The sequence below is a fragment of the Ovis aries genome, chromosome 6 (assembly GCF_016772045.2).
Source record: "Ovis aries strain OAR_USU_Benz2616 breed Rambouillet chromosome 6, ARS-UI_Ramb_v3.0, whole genome shotgun sequence".
NCBI lineage: Eukaryota > Metazoa > Chordata > Mammalia > Artiodactyla > Bovidae > Ovis > Ovis aries.
The window spans coordinates 40,684,720-40,705,521 of NC_056059.1; the positions used below are offsets into that span (position 1 = coordinate 40,684,720).

Below are 20,802 nucleotides of genomic sequence, written 5' to 3' on the forward strand. Positions count from 1 at the left end.
ATGAAGGGCTAGCGTTTGCAAGGCTATTAATTATGGTGGATTTTATCTTTAGCATGCAAATATATGTCAGCCACTACACTGTCTGTTTTTGTAACCCTGGAATGTTTTTAATCAGATTCTTCATGGAACAATGGATTTAAATTTGTACTCTATAAAATTCAGCAGATTCTCTGCTATTAAAGTAGAAGATTAGAGAATAGCATAGTAAATTTCATTTACTTTTTTTTTTAACCTTCACCTGAAAACTCTAATTTTTTCTTCCTTGTTTTTTATAATCTGGTTTTAATCCTTACCTCTTATTTGAAGAAGAAAGGCAGTTTTTGACATGTGTGTTGTTTGTCGTTTGTCAAATATATTATGAAGTTCTTGTAATAAAACACAAAATGCATTTGTCCTAGAGACCTAAAAGTTTACAGGAAGTACATATTATTTTATTGTTTGTCTACTGAAGACAAAAAATAGACATTTTTAAGCATTTTAAAATTTACTGGTTGACATCTATCAGTGATAGAATATTTTCCTGCCTGTGAATCTGTCACTTTGACTGAAGAAGGCAATTACGTTGTGCCTTAATGGATTGCTAGACAGTCCCATAAAAGCCAATTAGCTGCTAAGTCAATGTAAATGACCATATAAGTTTTGTTTCAAATACTTTTTTTTTGGAACAAGTTAGAAATAAATAGATAAATACAGAAGAGCATAGTTCAGCTTTCTGTTGCTTATGTTATAAATGCAATGGGTTGCCGTGTGAAAGTAAGTCATGGCACATTGCAATATGAAATAATATATGCATCATTGCTATATTATACTTAAATTACTATTTTGCATATAAAGTTAAATATTATTTCATCATTAATTCTTTTCATTTTATAAATTTTTGAGCATATATTTTCTAAAAAAAATATAGCTTCACTCATTATGTCTTGTTGTGTTTTAGCAGGAATAGTTATCAATGAAATTAATTGCAGATTCAACACAAACCAAGTTACAATAAAAGATATTTGAATGCCATTAGAACAATTAGTGATCATTATAAGTACTCCAGTACTCTTGCCTGGAAAATCCCATGGGCGGAGGAGCCTGGCAGGCTGCAGTCCATGGGGTCGCTAAGAGTCAGACTGAGCAACTTCACTTTGACTTTTCACTTTCATGCATTGGAGAAGGAAATGGCACCCTACTCCCGTGTTCTTGCCTGGAGAATCCCAGGGACGGGGGAGCCTGGTGGGCTGCCGTCTATGGGGTCACACAGGGTTGGACATGACTGACGCAACTTAGCAGCAGCAGTATAAGTATTCTAGGTTCTGCGAATTTAAAATAATAAATGAATTTTTGAATTCATCATTTAATTTAAGAAATTCTAAATATGTGAAGAAGCTTTTTAGTTATGATAAGTGGTAGAATTTGTTTGGCCATATTTGTGGTTAATATTGACATTTCAGAAATCTTAGTACTGAATAGCGCAGTTTTAAAAAAGGTTGCATTGAACAAACCAGTTGGAAATTTAACTGTAAAATTAGACATTTTATTAATAAAATGTCCATGAGGGTATAAACATATTTATACTTTCAATCACTAATGAACTCCAATTATGTAATGTTGCCCTGAGTAGTCATTAAATATTTGCAGGTTGAATGAATGAATAATTGCTGATTCCTTATTTTTAAGAAGCTGAAATTGTATTTATAAAAAGTAATTGAATGATCTAGTTTTGCATGAGTGTTAAAAGAAAAATACTATACTAGACACTAAGAATTTTTATTTTCTCTCATCATCACATTATATTGAGAAATCTTTTACAAACTGAAATGATGTTTCATTGACCTAGTTTTGAAGAAAGTCCTTTAATCAATAGTATTCCATCTATAGCTTGTTTTTATTATATTTCATTTATGACATTTTAAACTACTCAAAATCCAACTACAAGACTGGATCACAAAAAAATATATGTCACTAAGCCATCAATTCATAAAGTTGTAATCAATAAATGTAACAGTGAAATTGTTGAAGTAGCCTTTGCTATGCTTTGGGCTTTTGAAGAAAGTAACCCTTTCTTAAGACCTAGATAAATAATCCAGATGCCAAATCCTTATTTTATTCATAGGATTTATTTGTTTTCTTCTGGGGTAAATCAGCCCCTTAGGAGCTAACAGCCTGGTAGAGGAGGGATATGTGAAAAATTAATACAGTCAGAGAAGAGCAGAGGCGTTTAGAAGAAAATGCTCTTGAGTAGAGAAAAAGATACAATTAACCATACCAAAGAAAGTTAAGGAAGGCTTCAAAACAAGGCTGTGTGCTAGTCATCTTAAAATAACTGAATATTAGTAATAATGATGTAAAATTATTATTAATTTCAATGGCTAACAGTAAAGAATGATTAAGAAATTATGGACCATTTTGACAGTCATCAAGAAAGCCTAAAAATAAGGTCTTCCAAAACTTTTGATGATTAGGAAAACATCGGAGAAGGCAATGGCACCCCACTCCAGTACTCTTGCCTGGAAAATCCCATGGACGGAGGAGTCTGGAAGGCTGCAGTCCATGGGGTTGCTGAGGGTCGGACACAACTGAGCAACTTCACTTTCACTTTTCACTTTCATGCATTGGAGAAGGAAATGGCAGCCCACTCCAGGGTTCTTGCCTGGAGAATCCCAGGGATGGGGGAGCCTGGTGGACTGCCGTCTATGGGGTCGCACAGAGTTGGACACAACTGAAGTGACTTAGCAGCAGCAGCAGCAGCAGCAGGAAAACATAAATGATATTATATTTAGTGTAAACAATTCAACTCAAAATTCTCTATACAGTAAATTTTCAGTTATATAAAATAAATATATATACATAAAAACAAGTAAAATTCACTGATCTGAGTGATGTATTATGAGTGATTTTAGTTTTCTTACTTATGTATTTCATAAATAGTTTAAGCTTAAGTTTGTCTTTAATATGAACAAAATGACTTTGCTTTTTGGAGGGGAAGAATCATGATTAACATTGCAGGTCAGAGAAGCGATTTTTCCTTTTCTGTGAGAAAAGAAAAGGACAGAAACTTGGGGAATAACTCATTTTAGAGGACTAGAAAGTGAAGCCAAAAGTTAGAAAGAGAAAAGCAGACCAAGAATAAGCAATATACAGTATCACATCCCAGGGAAAGATTGTTTACAGTATCAGATGCTACAGTGAGTTCAAGAGCAACAAAGATTGAGAAAGCCCGTTGCATGTAGGGACGAAGAGGTCAGAGGGTGAACCCTGAGAGAAAGCTGCTTCCACCTCCAGGGCTGTAGGGAACTAAGGAGAAGGTAGTGTTGTACAAAGTCAGGAGCTAAAATGAAGGAAATGAGACCACTGCTGAGGACACCCCGTGAGGCAGAAAAGGGGAGAATACTTTGACTTCCCCCCTCCTCCCACCTTCAGTCTCCCACCCTGACCAAGTCTCGCAAAAGCCAGCACTTGAGCCTGGACTGTGTGGTTCACAGGAATCAGCTCTCTGGGATGCAGAGCAGAAGTGAGAGAGGAGATGGGAAGTGCACATGAGGATATTTGTACAGGTAGAGAGAAGCCTGAGAAACAGCATTTGTAATAGACTTAAATATTTACCAAACCACCCTATGAAATATACTATTTTGTGTCTTTCATAACTAGATTGATAAAATCTTGTCTTGCTTTGATCACAGAAGTATGGAGTAGATAAAGTTAGAGGGTTATTTTCAACTTGCAGATTTTAGTGTATCATAAAAATACCTCAGTTGTGTTTAAATGCACTTTCCTGCAGTGGTTTTCACATGCAATATTCACATAATGGATTGACAGAGTCCAGGGAGTGTTACCAAAAATATCTGTAGTACTTACAGATTTAAAATTCAAGATTTTGCCTCAGAAGTGGCTTCAAAATTAATTTTATGCATATAACATTTTCAACCTATAACATGCTTTCTGTAGAGGAAATGGCTTATAAAATTTAATATTCAACAAATAATGTCTTTTGTGGAAGAGTTATAGTTATCTCTAAAACATGTTCTACGTCTCTTCAGTGTTACAACATATTTCTCTTATTGATATTGAACCTGGTAAAATATATTCCCAACACAGATGTTCTCTCTTTTATACAAAGTCCAGATTTAAATATTAATGAACCTACAATGCTTAGAAACCAAAATCTTCTTATTGTTTTCACAGTTGCTTTGTTTTTACTCCCAATCTTGCACCATGTTTAGGGAAGAGCCCAATTAATTTTAATAGTCTTTTTAGAGAAAAAAGCAAGAAAATATCACTCAAGAAGCATATCACCTTTGCTTCTTGACATGACTTGAATTAAACATATCTGAGAGCTCACATTTCTATTTAAAAATTGAATATATTTTTCATTGCAGACGTTTGGAACAGAACTCAATCAAGGTCATCCCTCCTGGAGCTTTCTCACCATATAAAAAGCTTAGAAGAATGTGAGTGAATAATATTCTGAAATCAATGAAATTTAAAAAAATTATACAGGTCATGAACATGCAAAGACATCCATTTAAGTATGAATATTTAAGTGTTTGACAGCTTAAATATTAAGTGATGTGACTATCTGGTTGCTAGTTCTATAATAGTGTAATGTTAAAAGCTAAAATATTAATTTATTAAGTTCTCTGTCTTAACTGTTCTGTTTTCAAAAATAAGACATGCTGTCTTTAATAATAATTTAGAAAAATAGACAATAATTGATTTACAAGTGTGATTTTTTAAAAAGTTTAAGATGCTTCAGATATTGCAAATATTATACACATATTGATAGGTGCAAAACTGACGTGTAAAGACAATAAATAGCTTTCTCCTGCAGTAAATCTCACTGACATTCTATTTAATTTAATCTAAGCCTATTTTTAATCTTAGCGACCTGAGCAATAATCAGATCTCTGAGCTAGCACCAGATGCTTTCCAAGGACTACGCTCTTTGAATTCACTGTAAGTATTGACCACATAACTGAAGGAAAGTAAAATGCATAAGGAATAATGGCTCTATGTTTTAAATGTGGATTTAAAGAATATGTTCCTTTACGTGCTTTACTATGCACTATTAACAGTATTAATTTTTATAAATCATTAGTGAATTTTATCATTTTTATGGGGAACTGATACCTGTCACTAAAATTGGCCAGTTTTTAGGGGTTTATATTTTGGAATTCGATAGTTTTACTGTTTAGAAATCGAGTATGAGCCCCCTTTTTGACTGTTTTCTTACAGAAGTAAAGGGAAAATGTTTACTTCAGAGGCTCCGATCAGTACTACATTTATAATCCCATCCTTAAACCCATAGTCACTGTCACTAGGGACAATTACAGTCCCATTTAGAGTGATCCTAGGTAAAGTTGTGCAGAGAACAGTGAAAGATGACCGGTGAAAGGGCCCCCCTCCAACCTTCTACTTCATCACCTTAGAGAATTCCCTGAAAGAGCCAGCTTTAATCTCTCAAACAACAAATAGAAGAAAAGTATGGCAGCTTTTCAATGTCAAAAGGACTTCCAGGGAGATAACCGTATAAATTAAAGTGAATTTATAGAGCCTGTTATTCCTTCAAATTTGTATAAAATCTTCAGAAGTCCTCTAAGTAGAGTATGTATTATTTCAAATTTTAATTTTAAAGTTTAAAAATGAAATCTGGTTTCTTTGTTTGAGGTGATGCTTAGAGAAGAGTTCTTATTGATGTAAATTACTGCAGGGCTGTTAGGAACTTCAGAAGTCAATGGTAGCCAGTGAGAATTTCAGGATACACATGTGTGATACTTAGATAAACACCTGGGGTTTGTAGAATACTTTACACTCATACCAAGGGGAGGAGATGTACCAGCTTATCTGGGTTGTAAAGAGCCTCTTGATGAAAGTGAAAGAGGAGAGTGAAAAAGTTGGCTTAAAGCTCAACATTCTGAAAACTAAAATCATGGCATCCAGTCCCATCACTTCATGGCAAATAGATGGGGAAACAGTGAGAGACTTTATGTTTTTTTTTTTTTTTTTTTTGGTTCCAAAATCACTTCAGAGGGTGGCTACAGCCATGAGATTAAAATACGTTTGCTCCTTGGAAGGAAAGTTATGACCAACCTAGACAGCATATTAAAAAGCAGAGCCATTACTTTGTTAACAAAGGTCCATCTAGTCAAGGCTGTGGTTTTTCCAGTAGTCATGTATGGATGTGAGAGTTGGACCATAAAGAAATCTGAGCGCCGAAGAATTGTTTCTTTTGAACTATGGTGTTGGAGAAGACTCTTGAGAGTCCCTTGGACTGCAAGGAGATCGATCCAGTCCATCCTAAAGGAGATCCATCCTGAGTGTTCATTGGAAGGACTGATGTTGAAGCTGAAATTCCAGTACTTTGGCCACCTGATGTGAAGAACTGACTCATTTGAAAAGACCCTGATGCTGGGAAAGATTGAAGGAGGGAGGAGAAGGGGACAACAGAGGATGAGGTGTTTGGATGGCTTCACTGACTCAATGAACATGAATTTGAGTAAACTCTGGGAGTTGGTGATGTACAGGGAGGCCTGGGGTGATGCAGTCCATGGGGCCGCAAAGAGGTTGACATGACTGAGTGACTGAACTGAACTGAACTGATGCTGGTCTACTCAGAAAACTGCAATTTTCTTTGGACCAGAAAAAAAAAAAGGAAAACTATCACTTCACCTGCAGTGTCTGCCTAGGTTCATTTTTGTTTGCTTGTTTGGTTTTTAGTATATGAAGTCTAAAACCAGGGAAACAACTGCTGGCAGAAAATGTAAAGTGCAATCGTACACCCTTTTGGTTGACTCTTTGACACCAGACCTTTTATTTATCTCAGTTATACCAGTGACTGGCACATGGGCAAATGGTGAACATTGAACAAGTTATCCACTCTTGTATTCTTGCCTAGAGAATCCCATGGACAGGAGCCTGGCAAGCTACAGTCCATAGGGTCCCACAGAGTCAGACACAGCTGAGGCAACTTAGCATGCGCACACACACATGAACAAGTAACAGTTGGATTCAGTTTAATTGGGCACCAAGCTTAGAACCTGCAAAATTCCTGGCACATAGTGAATGCATAGTATTTATTGCTGAATGTATTACTTGAATGATATTCTATTGAATACCCAAATTGGTGCCAACTTGATCTGATCATTTGTTCCCTAAAGCCCTCTTTCTCTTATTCTTGACCTAAAGATGTATGTTAGTATTGCTTTACCCTTTCTTAATGCCTTTACTCCTTGAGTCTGACAATATAAAATTCTCTTTTGTGCCTGTGTTTCTAAAATTGTTTCTTCCCTGACTTACATTTTTTAAAAAAATCTATATTCTACATATAACTACACTGGAATCTATACAAATGGTATGTCTACTTGTACAGTACAGTACCCAGATTTATTTCCTTAAGAATTTTCTTCATATTTTATAATTTATCCCACCTCTCACTGACATCTTAAAAGGGAACAGCTTTTCCCTCACTCTGATTCATCTCTGCTGCATTGTCATTTCCCCTCCTTTCTGAACAGAAGTCAGGTACAGCTGCCAAACATATTTTGATTCTCATTTTAGCTTTTTCCTTTACATTTTATGATATCCAATTATTTCTTTTCCAAACCAATGTTTCTGACTTTTAAAGTAGATATGCCCATTGTAGAGAATATTTTCAATAGATAGATAGATGCAAATTCAAATGACCTCTGGGTGGCAGATCACCTGCAATCTCAAGATCGTCCACTTTTTTCTATGTATATATGAGTATATTTTTCTAAGTGAAATTACACTGTAATATATTCTTCTGTATTAGGCGGTTTTAAACTGAATATCATATCATAAGGGTTTCCCAGGTGGTATTAGTGGTACAGAACCTGCCTGCCAGTGCAGGGGATGCAAGAGATGCGGCTTCAGTCTCTAGGTCAGGAAGATCCCCTGAAGTAGGAAATGGCAACCCACTCCAGTATTCTTGCCTGGAAAATTCCATGGAAGAGAAACGTGATGGGCCACAGTCCATGGGGCCACAATGAGTTAGATGTGATACTTTCATGGAAACAAATATTTCTTCAAACCTGATTTTTATCAATGTGAAATATATATTTAGCCAAGCCCCTTCTTTAGAATTGGAAATATTTTATTTGTATTTCATTTTTCACCATTATAAATTAGGCCATGATTAATATTTAGCACATAAAAATATTGTATTTGTCTGATATTTTTTCCTTAAACTCATGAGAGAAACTACTTACTTAAAATTTATATACACATTTTTATAACTCTTGATTGTTGTTATTGTTCAGTTGCCAAGTCATGTCCCACTGTTCGCGACCCCATGGACTGCTTAGAGAATAGCTACAACACATTTGTCCCCTTAAAAATATAATTCCTGTCTTTTCCTTCACATTATTATGGTGCCTCCCCTCCTTTATGAGGCTGAGAATAGAAGGCCATCATTGCAGACCTGTTGTCAGTAGCCAGCATAAGTCAATCATTTTCATTTCCTTGCTGTTGAAATCCTCTCATTTCACCATTTCTGTGAATAAGATAATTTCCTTACTTTATTCCTGTGCTAATTTTTACTTCATTTTCTCTTCAAACAATACTTATTCATCAGTCCAATGTTAGAACATCAGTGTGTGCCAAGGCCGAGGCACTGGGTATATTACAGTGATGGCCATGGTCCCTGCACTTTGTGGTTACACTTAGTGGCTAATCGGAGGTGGGGGGTGGGAGGACACGAGGATACATTCCTATCCATATTTCTTTGGGGAACATACATTTAAAAAATTCTGTATAAATATTAATGATCACTCTTTGCAAATTTTACATTTCTGATGTATGTACATTATATGTTTAAAACAAGTATTTTATGCTTATATGGATTCCTTTCACTCTTAACCATTATGATAATTCTAAATTTTACCCCTCTGAAAAACAATGGATTCCAGGTTAGTGTTCTCCTTTGTTACATACTGTATGCTTTCATATATGAGCTCTGTGTATTTGTATATAAAAACATGACAAATTAACTGTGGACATTTCTATGAAAGGACAGTGAAATTATAAATTGTGTTAATTTTTCTTAATTTTTTGTTTATCTGTGGTTTCAAACTTTCTACCATAAACACACATCTAACCTATAATCAGGGGAGAAACATTTCCAAATTGAAGTTTGTTTACTCTGTTTTGTCTTTATGATATATGGAGCTTACTAACCTCCTTTATGCCTGAACACATTTCTTTGGATAAATTTGTTTTGCTGGTTGGTCTCTAATTTTCTTGTTTGTTTGTTTAAATCATGTGTTTTCCAGTGTCCTCTATGGAAATAAAATCACAGAACTCCCGAAAAGTTTATTTGAAGGACTGTTTTCCTTACAGCTACTGTAAGTATTTGTTTGTTTTTCATCTATTGAACCTAAATATTATATTTTACACAGTGTACCATCTCATATTTTCATGGAGGCTTCAGAAAAATTTGACCCAAAATGACACAGTTTAATGAAATGGAAAAGATTAGTGAAGCTAACATTGATGATGGTCATTTATTTGAAGACACAATACTTTGAAATTGTCCCCAAACCTTTCTTTCCACAGTGTCATAAATGTGAGCATCCTGGCTGTTCTATCATTTAAAGTTTCTGCAATCTTTGCCTTTTATGAAATTTATCTGTTTTGATTTAACAGAACTTGGAAAGCAGAAAGACACGGTGATATGTTTATTCACTTTTGTCCAAAAAAATCTCTAACAGTGACAATACTAGAATAACATCCCCCAAAACAAAAATGGTCTCTAGTAGTCTAGGACAGAGTGTTAACAATATAATATGCTTCTGCATAATAATAAACAGTTAAAAATGTGAATAATAGGATATAATGATAACCATACATTTATCAAGTAAAGAAAAAGATCCACATTTGGGAAGTTTGTGGGATTAGGAATACATTTTTACCAAGTAAATGGTACAAACCTAATACCAACAAATGCATACACTCAAAAGAGAAAGTAGCATTCTGAACTTAAGCATTCTAAACTTAATCTTTAGTGAGAGAATCATCTGTCAATTTCCTGAATTTTAATATTTAAAGACCATTCTGCTGAGAGAATAGCTACAACTCATTTGTCTCAAAAGAAGTATTTATGATACAAATTTATTTATAAGAATAGGAATTGACTCCAGATGTCATAATGAATGCTCATATGAAAATGAGATTAAAAAATATATATGTTAATACTAAGATTGTTAGTGTTGGATCATCAAAATCTATTCAAATCCCCAGACATTTATAGGATATCTCTTTTGGGGCACACACTGACCTAGCTACTATGGAGGAAGAGATGAGTATGCTACAGTTTCTGCTGTCAGCTAGCTCACAGCCAGTTTACTTTAAAATGCTTAAGTTCAGAATGCTATATTCTCTTTTGAGTGTATGCATTTGTTGGTGTTAGGTTTGTACCGTTAACTTGGTACAAATGTATTCCTAATCCCACAAACTTCCCAAATGTGGATCTTTTTCTTTACTTGATAAATGTATAGTTATCATTATATCCTATTATTCACATTTTTAACTATTATCATGCAGAAGCATATTATATATCACAGCCTGATTCATACTCACACACACACATGAAACAAATTGTTAACAAAGCAATATTTAACCTTACTATATATAGTGCTGTCAGTTCTGTTCCATTCCCTCTCTTCTTAATGCTGTATCACCCAATAAATTAATTTCCAGCAAACCATCAGTCAAGCTAAATACTGACTTTTATGACCTAGTGGTTTTATTTGGGCATCAAATTATTTTACAACCCCTGCAAGGAAGTTAGGTATACCTGTGTGCCTCGAGCCAAGTGTTCTCTATTTTTCACGTGCTTCTCTCTCAGTTCTTCCTAGCATTGTTCTCTTTGCCATTTACTTCTAACCTCTTTTGCTACCACTGCCCTCTGTGGTATCGACACTTAAAGCTACACGTTTTTTTCTTTTCCTCCCATACTTATTGGTAGTTGATGTAGTAAATGGGTTAATAAACCCTTGGAATCTCTATGTAGATAAATCTTACTCAAAAAACCAGCTTTCTCACTGTGCCTTAAATTATATCTCTAGACTAAGCCTGCCAGGGCTAACAAGGCAGAATCGACTCTGTAAGGTTAGCTGAGAATTTGATTCAGTTAAGCTTCTTAGATCTGTTGAACAGATGAGATATTTGGGAGAAGTAGGTAATTGGAAGGAACAAAAGAAAGTAGTGTTCAGTATTTCTCCCCCAGTTTCTGGACCACCTGAAAGTAAAGTAAGTACAGAATTCTCGGAGAAGCACTTTCTTTAGTTGTCTTCCAGACTCCCTGCTTTGTCCCTGTCTTCAGCTTTCTGCTGCCTGACTCCTCTTTTAGTTAGCTACATGCCATCTGTCATGGCCCTGAGTGAGGAGGCATGGGATTAATCAGTCTACACCTCAAATCAGCTCTATAAGCTCTTAGGAAGGGATTCTGTAGACCACAGAGAAGGCCAAAACCGCAGTTTCTAAAAGAAGATTAAAAAACAAAACAACAACTCTGATCCCTGGTTCAGGAACTAAGATACTACATGCCACATGGTGTGGACAAAAAAAGAAAGAAAACACACCCGGGTAGTATGTCCATAAAAAAAAAGAAAAAGAAAAGTGAAAGTGTTAATCACTCAGTTGTGTCTAACTCTTTGTGACTCCATGGACTGTAGCCCATCAGGCTCCTATGTCCGTGGAATTTTCCAGGCAAGAATACTAGAGTGGGTTGCCATTCCCTTCTGTAGGGGATCTTCCCAACCCAGGGATCAAACCCAGGTCTCCTGCATTGAGGCAGATTCTTAACCATCTGAGCTACCATGGAAAAGGCAAAGGTGAGTTTAAAAAAAAAAAAAAAGTGCAGCAAGGTGAACTACTACGAGGAAGTCCTGACTTTGCACAGGCAGAGAGCTGAGATCTTAAAAAAGCAAGTAAAACTGAAATACCCTGTGTTAATCACAGAGGGTCTGTTGGGCAAATTGGGAAACAGTATTCAGTGTGTTAGAAAGGAAGGCATCACACCCAAACCATATAGCACATATTTTTGAGCTACCAAGTATTTGTTAAAATCCTAGGTATCAAAGCTCCGAACTAAATGGTGAGAGAGAAGAAGAAATATCAAAAAATTTTCTGCCCCCAGAAGGCTAAACTCTCTGCAGGCGAACATGTGGGCCTATATAAAATAGTTAACAAAACTAGGTAACACTGACTAACTTGCTCTGGAAAGTAGAGGAAGGAACATGTTAATTGGGTAGAAGTTGTATTCTGGAAAGTTCTTGCTCTGGAGAAAGTGAGCCTCCTCTGAGGTCTTGATAGGCCAGATGGTTGAGGCAGATGGAGAGCAGGACCCGTGTACTCCCATAGGTGAAGCAAGCATGAATAAAAGCATAGACAAGGTGACATGTAACCTGTAAGGATGACGTTTGCGCAGGATCTGTAAACCATGGCTCCAAATAATACTAATATTGGATATCGGTAAGATATATGAGAAAATGGAGAAGGAAATGGCAACCCACTCCAGTATTCTTGCCTAGAGAATCCTGTGGACAGAGAAGTCTGGTGGGCTGCTGTTCATAGGGTCGCGTGGAGTCAGACACGACTGAAGCAACTTAGCATGCATGCATACATTGGAGAAGGTAATGGCAACCCACTCCAGTATTCTTGCCTGGAGAATCTCGGGGACAGGGGAGCCTGGTGGGCTGCCGTCTATGGGGTCGCACAGAGTCGGACACGACTGAAGTGACTTAGCAGCAGCATATGAGAAAAAAAAAGTTTGTGAGATACTGTGCTGCTGCTGCTAAGTTGCTTCAGTCGTGTCCGACTCTGTGCGGCTCCATAGACGGCAGCCCACCAGGCTCCCCCGTCCCCGGGATTCTCCAGGCAAGAACACTGGAGTGGGTTGCCATTTCCTTCTCCAATGCATGAAAGTGAAAAGTGAAAGTGAAGTTGCTCAGTCGTGTCTGACTCTTAGCGACCCCATGGACTGAAGCCCACCAGGCTCCTCCGTCCATGGGATTTCCCAGGCAAGAGTACTGGAGTGGGGTACCACTGCCTTCTCCAAGATACTGTGCTAAACAAAGTGAACTGGATATCTATACTGCAGAATAGAGCTTCTCTGATGGCTCAATGGGTAAAGAATTCGTCTGCAATGCAGGAGACATAGGAGATGTGAGTTTGATCCCTGGGTCGGGAAGATCCCCTGGAGGAGGAAATGGCAACTCACTCCAGTATTCTTTCCTGGAGAATCCCATGGACAGAGGAGCCTGGCGGGCTACAGTCCATGGTGTCACAAAGAGTCAGACATGACTGAGCAACTGAGCACAAACATATACTGCAGAATAAGGGCTTTTTCTGTGGTAATGTCACTCTCCAAGAGGGCTGTAAAGTAGTCATTCAAAAGCAAATATTTATTGAGCACCTTGTACGTGTTAGACATGTGGGAAATATCAGAAAACAAAACAGACTAATATTCCTGCTGTCTGGACCTTATACCTTAGGGGGAGAGTTCATGCAAATGGCAGTCGGCAAGAACATAATAAATAAGCAAATCACACATACCTGCATGCGTGCTAAGTCACTTCAGTCATGTCCAACTCTGCGACCCCATGGACTGTAGCCCACTAGGCTCTTCTGTCCATGGGATTCTCCAAGCAAGAATACTAGAGTGGGTAGCTGTTCCCTCTTTCAGGGGATCTTCCTGACCCAGAAACAACCCATGTCTCATGTCTGCTACATTGTCGGGTGGGTTCTTTACCACTGGCACCACCTAGGAAGCCCTAAATCACAATTCCTTTACTTTGATCTACTTTTTCTATTTTCTTAAATACATATTTCCTCCTGTTAAATCACACATAATAGGAAGACATATACATTTAAGAAAACCAAAAAAGTAGATCAAAGTAAAGGAGTTAAGACATAGTATTGGAGAGAATGGCCAGAGACGGCTGAGTGGAAGAGGTGAAATTTCAGCGAACTCAATGAAGCAACGTGGTGAACCAGGCAAACATCTGAGAGAAGAGCCTTCCAAACAGAGAATAGAGTCTGGCAAGGAGATCTATGTGGCTAGAGCTGAAACAGCCATGAAATAGCGTTCAGAAAGGTTTCCCAGGGGGCTCAGTGGTAAACAATCCACCTGCCAATGCAGGAGACATGGGTTCAATCACTGAGTTGAGAGGATCCCCTGGAGAAGGAAATGGCAGCCCACTCCAGTATCTTGCCTGGGAAATCCCATGGACAGAGGAGCCTGGCAGGCTATAGTCCATGGGATCGCAAAGGGTTGGACATGACTTAGTGACTAAACAGCGAGAGTTTGGGAAAGGGAATCAAAGATCCCATTGGGAATTTGGGGCTATTGTCAGGTCTTGGGTTATTCAGAGCAAATTGAGAGTTACTGCACGGTTTTGGAGAGGAGTGACGTGATCTGATCTATGTTTAGAAGTCTCACTCCAGCTACTGTTCTGACAATGGATTGGACTTCTTTTTCTTAGAGCAGCTCCAAGGACTAATGTTTATGAGGACTTTATGGAGCCTTTGACTGCAAAGACTGGTGCTCACCCACCTTTATCTATTGCTGCACTTCTGCACCTTCCAGAGAATATCTTGGATACTTTTTTATTGGATAAATGTGTAAGCACCACTAGATTTAGGCAATCCAATCGTTAGATATGACCCTGCTTTATCTGCCATGACCCCAAATCTTCAGCCTGTGATAGTGATACCTCAGTAATGACAGTTAGATCTTAGTGGCAAGGTTAAAAGAAATGAATTTCTTGATTGGGTTTTCTCAAGAGCAAGAGTCTTGAAGGTGGGTTAATGAGGTACTATAATTAATTTTATGACTATTTGATCAAACAGATTACTGAATGCCAACAAGATAAACTGCCTCCGGGTAGATGCTTTTCAGGATCTGCACAATCTGAACCTTCTCTCCTTATATGACAACAAGCTTCAGACCATCGCCAAGGGGACCTTTTCACCTCTCCGGGCCATTCAAACCATGTATGTATATAGAATCAGGATCAAATTTGATGACCGTTGTTTTCATTCTGGATTTGAGAGTTTAGTTCATTGCAAGTCATGTGTAAAAGTGTTCTGTATGTGTTTCTGAAAGGCATTTGGCCCAGAACCCCTTTATTTGTGACTGCCATCTCAAGTGGCTGGCGGATTATCTCCATACCAACCCAATCGAAACCAGTGGTGCCCGCTGCACCAGTCCCCGGCGACTGGCAAACAAAAGAATTGGACAGATCAAAAGCAAGAAATTCCGTTGTTCAGGTAATTTCTTACTTTGTATGACATTTCCCCTGTGTTACTGAAAACAATAGTTAATGAGATGTAGAGACAGCTGACCTTCAACTGAATTGCCAAACATTACAGACTTGTATTTCTTTTTCTTCTGCCCATGAAGAAAAATATAAAGAGAACTGTAGACACCATTCACATAGAATCCCTACATGTAACCTTTTTAACACACTATCCAGCAGAAGAAACAAAGGATAAAAGATGCCTGGATACTTCAGGCTGTAATCCCAGGGTTTGAATTTAACAGTGGCCTTCTAGCTAACTCAGTGCCTGTTAAACTTCATGTTTGTTGTGTTGTTTTCCATTGAGCAACGGTGAAGTAGTTAATTGTCTTTCTCTTTCTCTGAGAAAGTGAACTGAGACTTAATTACTTGATTTGCTCAGGTTCAGAAGTAGGGGGAAAAGAACACTCTGGATTCCTTGCTTCTTACAGGAAAGCAATGTTTTGTTTCTAGCTTTATGTTCTCACATTTTGACCAGGACTGTGAGGATATCTATATTTTTTTCTAAAAGGCCATCTTTTAACACTTTGGGAATATTACATTTACTTATAAAAAGTGAAATATAGGTGCATTGTGTTACTATTAAAGAGAAAACAGTTCATTGAAATTTACTATTTGCTTTGGTATAATCCTTTCTATTTTCTCAAAATAAAATGCATTGTTTATGTTTTGGGTAGTACACTACCTATTACAGGCGTTATTTCACATTCGGCAGTTAATTCATACTAAAAAGCTAATATCAAAATAAAGCCGTTTATTGTCCATGATTCTAGATGCATTTCCTACTCATGGTTATACTTCAGCCACTGCTGTGAATAAACATTTTTTTCACTTAATTATCTATAGTAACTTTAGTCCATTCTTAATCTAATATAACTCATATCTCTGCTTGCTGACATTCAGGTGCATCTTCTATTTTTTTTCTTTTTTTTATTTAGCTAAAGAACAGTATTTCATTCCAGGTAGGTTTTGCTCGGTAGTAGGACTAACTGCAGACACCTTTTTCTCACTTATAAAACCTAGCTTGTAAAACTTTGATATGCATGCTTTCAAAAGTCCAGTGGATACTCTGTAGCTAGATTCTGCATAGATCACTAGTAACTGTTTCCTGAAAACCTGACCTTTGCATGCAGCTTCTGATGTTAAACATATATATTATTAAACTCCCACTTTTTTTTTTTTCTCTCTCTCACACTTTGGCACATTATCTAACATTTCTCACAGTAGCTAAAATGTTTGAACCTATGGCTTTCTACTTAAATCATTTTCTCTCCTTATGTTGTATATCTGACCTTTCAACCTGTTTTTAAAATATAGCTTCTTGAGCTGGTTTTAAAGACAGACCTTTCTGTTGTCAAAGAACTAGTTCTATATGCAATCAGTCACAAACACAGAAAACTGTGTTTTCAGTCAAGAGATATGCTCTTTTATAGAGATTTTTCTATACTAAAAAAGTATCCCTTACTTTTTGCTTTACTTGGTTTGCTGTTGCTTCACTTTTTATACCAAAGCATCAGCTTCCTACTGGTTTATGTGCAGCTGTACTTTGTTTGTGATCTTAAATTCTTGAATCTTTGGACTTGTAGTATAACAACTCCATGAAAGCAGGATTGACATCCATCCTGAAAGGATCATGAGCACCCAGTGCCTTGAATAACTTAGCTGAATGGAGTATTTCTTAGGAAAATAATTGAAATATTTTACCACTGCAATCTTAACACTGTCAAAGCTGATGATTCTAGAACTAGCTCTTTGAAGTATGTTTCTTTACTTATTTCTTCCTTGCCTGCCAATTGTGTAAAATGCCTCTTGACTTGTTTGTTTTAAACTATTATTTAAAAATACATGTTAGTAACTCATTGGCTATATTTGTAATCTCCTGGGTATATTCTAGACTATAAAATATTTTAATAATTATAAATAAAGATATTTCTAAGCTGTTAGTATTTAAAAAACACCTTTTCTCTTAAGAGTTCTAAGTTTGGTCTCTATTTTAAAGAGATATGCCTTGCTTGCCATCATTGAATTATAATATGAATAATTTTATGCATTTAACCAATTTTGTTTTAGAACATATTTTGACTTGAATGATCAGTAATATTTTGTATATTACACTGGCCCCAGAAGAAGTAACATGTTGAAAAGAACAATTGGCCTTCATTGGCAATCTTTAAAATTTATTATTTTTGCTTATATTTTCCTTTGTTGTGCAGAAGCTTTTAATTTTAATTAGATCCCATTTGTTTATTTTTGCCCAATTATTAAATAGAAAGTCATCTGATAACTATTACCCAGAAAAGGTTATATTGAAAACCAGAACCCTCCATAGGATAAAACGTTGATATTACTTAAATGTCCAAATTAGAGAAGTTAATATTATCAGAATATTCAATCTATTACATTTCAATATGCTTTTTCAATAATTAGAAATTAGTATTTCAAATTCACCAAGTAAAGAACAAAATCAGCTTGTTTTCAAAATTTTGTTAATAAGATTCAGTTTAGTTCAGTCGCTCAGTCATGTCCAATTCTTTGCGACCCCATGGACTTTAGCACGCCAGGCTTCCCTGTCCATCACCACCTCCTGGAGCTTACTCAAACTCATGTCCATCGAGTCGGTGATGCCACCCATCGAGTCAGTGATGCATTGAGTCAGTAATGCTGGTAACAAGATTAACAGCAGCCAAAATAGGTTTTGCAAGGAAAAAAAACAAAAAACCTCTATATCAGATATTGTGGCTTAATTGTCAATTTCTGATTATTCAGTTTACATGATTTAAAAGCATAATTCTAGAAATCAGGACTCAGAAGAGTTCTTTGAGCCTCTGCTCCCTCTCTACCCCCCCACCCCGATATTAATTAAAATCTAAGCTTACTGAGAGAGTAGTCATAAAATAAGTATTATTGTCATTGCATTGAATACAGATTATTTTCAATGTAAAATACTTAATGTATCTGTCATTTACACTTTATTCCCTGCATTATCTTTATTTCATTTTTAAAATGAAAGCTTAAGCCACAATACAATGGATCCTCATGTCATATCAAAAATGTCATGACATTAATTGCCAAATGTAGTGAAGCTATTATATTCAACTTTGCAAACTTCTTCCGAGATCCTGATTCCATTTAATTCCGTAACGTTATTTATGAGTTGGAAACGTCATTAAAAAGCATGTAAGCCACAAAACCTAAGGTTTCGTCCAAAGTTTCCAGTGGGAGTCCTTGATGATCGATCTCATGACTTGCATTTTATTTCATTTTACGTGTCTGTTTGCCTACCACCATTCTGGATGGCATCTAGATAGTACAGTGATTACTAGGAACAAAATTTACTTTGTGGAGAGTTCATCTTTTAAAGGACTTGACAAGTACTTAATTTATGCTATGCATCTTGTATGCCATTGCTTTTCCTGTAAGACCCCTGTGCTTCACAAAATGATTATGAAAGTTTACAAAGCATGACAGTTCCTGTCAAACCAGGCCATTCTCCAATAATTGCCACAGTCAGGGAGGAAGGACGAGACCTTAGTGAGTTATATATATACTATGTGAATCTTACTTGGGTTTGCTCTGTCTTTCTTTCCTTCTGGGTGATCTTTACTTTTTCAGGAATTCACCATTTGGGCTGTAAGTAAAAGTGTCTGATCTGAAGCATAATATCCTCCCTTTTCAATCCTGATGTATCTTCTTTTAGTCTCACTCTTTTGCGCCTTCTTATTTGTTGTTATTTTTTCAAGAAGACACCACAGATCTGTTGGGCCTCTCTGTTGTCCTTGTAGCACACCTGCAACTTCTCCCTGGATGTTGTTCCCGAAAAAGCTGTTGTTTCAATTCTGCAGTTCTGAGGAACGTTGGAGGCACCTTTCAGTATAGCCCCTTCTTTGTGTTTCCAGGAACTCTTCGGTAGTAATACTCTTACTATGGTCATAAACATTCTTGCGGGAAGAATGCATGTCATGTAAACAGTATTACGTTTCCAGAACGTCTGTAGCTTCTCTCCTGCTTCCCTTCATCTTTCCTCTTGGTCTTACCCTTGGCCTAGTGGATGGTGTAGTGGTTATGTAGCGAGATTTTCTGTTGTGCTTGATCTAACCATGTGGTTGCCAGGTATGAGTAAAACATGGTTCCGTCAAGCACCATGGAACGTCACGCAGCTTTCTACAGCATGACAAGCTGCTGAGGCTTAAATCAGGATTTACTTGTCTCTTTTTATAAAATCAAAATGAACAAAAGAGGGCTTTTTAAGCATTTCTGAAGATTATGTGAGAGGGAGAGAATAATAAAAGACCACAGAAAATTAAAAAACCTGAGTCCATCTATTTGCCTTGAAAGCCCTGATTGAAAATGATATATAGGCATATGTTTATTACTGGATACATTTTCAATTCTTGACTCAGAGAAAAAAATAAACTCTTTCATGATTAGTAGCCATTGTGTGATTAGCTGTCAAATAGGCTAGAATGGCTCACAACTGGATCAGCAGAAAGTACAGCTGTGAAAAGCTCAACTCTGTTAATGTTTTCCTGTCCTGTGAATCCGGTTACTCTTTTTTCCAGCAAATTCCAAGCCCTTGTTTAACCCTTTCCTGACATCCATTGACCAAAATTCCCCAAGTTGTCTCCCTGCTGCATAATCTATAGTTACCTTACTTTTTTCTTCCTACAAATTAACAAGTATTCTAACTTTCAGACTCAGTATCTTCTTTTTTGGCTTTAATCCTCAATAGGTACAGAAGATTATCGATCAAAATTAAGTGGGGACTGCTTTGCCGATTTGGCTTGCCCTGAAAAGTGCCGCTGCGAAGGGACCACAGTAGACTGCTCCAATCAAAAACTCACCAAAATCCCAGATCACATTCCCCAGTACACTGCAGAGCTGTAAGTTCATCTCCCAGAAAAATCCAGTTTCAGAAGGAGGGAACGAGAGCATCAAAACATTGGGATTCTTTTCTTGCCCTTTTATCTCAATAATTATGTTAATTTTAATTGACACACATCGGCATAACTCCTTTTTGTACAAGTGTAAATATTAGAGGCTCTCTTCCTTCCTATTTCTGGGCAAGGTACAACTACAGAAAATAACTCTCAAAAATTCAGTTAGCACTTGATAATGCTAATAACAATGTATCCATTTGATACTTATTACTTGGGGGCTTCCCTGATAGCTCAGCTGGTAAAGAATCTGCCTGCAGTGCAGGAGAACTGGGTTTGATACCTGGGTTGGGAAGATCCCCTGGAGAAGGGAAAGATTACCCACTCCAGTATTCTGGCCTGGAGAATTCCATGGACTGTATAGTCCATGGGGTGGCAAAGAGTCGGACACGACTTAGCGACTTTCACTTTCTTGGGTATGAGTTATATGCATACCCTGGTGACTCAGATGGAAAAGAATCTGCCTGCAATGCAGGAGACCCAGGTTCAATCCCTAGGTCGGGAAGATCCCCTGGAGAAGACAGTCCTAGAGAGAGAAGACCCTCTAGAGTATTCTTGCCTGG

General features: G+C 37.1%; 1 protein-coding gene across 4 annotated transcripts in view; it reads left to right on the top strand.

The window, feature by feature from the left end:
• The window catches only part of SLIT2 (slit guidance ligand 2), a 403,430-nt gene that overhangs the window by 286,999 nt on the left and 95,629 nt on the right, over positions 1-20,802 (top strand). For 2 of the 4 annotated variants that reach the window (XM_060417558.1, XM_004009724.5), the window contains exons 10-16: positions 4,365-4,436; positions 4,870-4,941; positions 9,276-9,347; positions 14,857-15,000; positions 15,113-15,276; positions 16,244-16,267; positions 20,035-20,185. In XM_060417558.1, the coding sequence (XP_060273541.1) occupies positions 4,365-4,436; positions 4,870-4,941; positions 9,276-9,347; positions 14,857-15,000; positions 15,113-15,276; positions 16,244-16,267; positions 20,035-20,185 (699 nt within the window). The remainder of the gene's footprint in view (positions 1-4,364; positions 4,437-4,869; positions 4,942-9,275; positions 9,348-14,856; positions 15,001-15,112; positions 15,277-16,243; positions 16,268-20,034; positions 20,186-20,802) is intronic. The other 2 variants (XM_060417559.1, XM_004009725.5) reach the window with 1 other exon arrangement.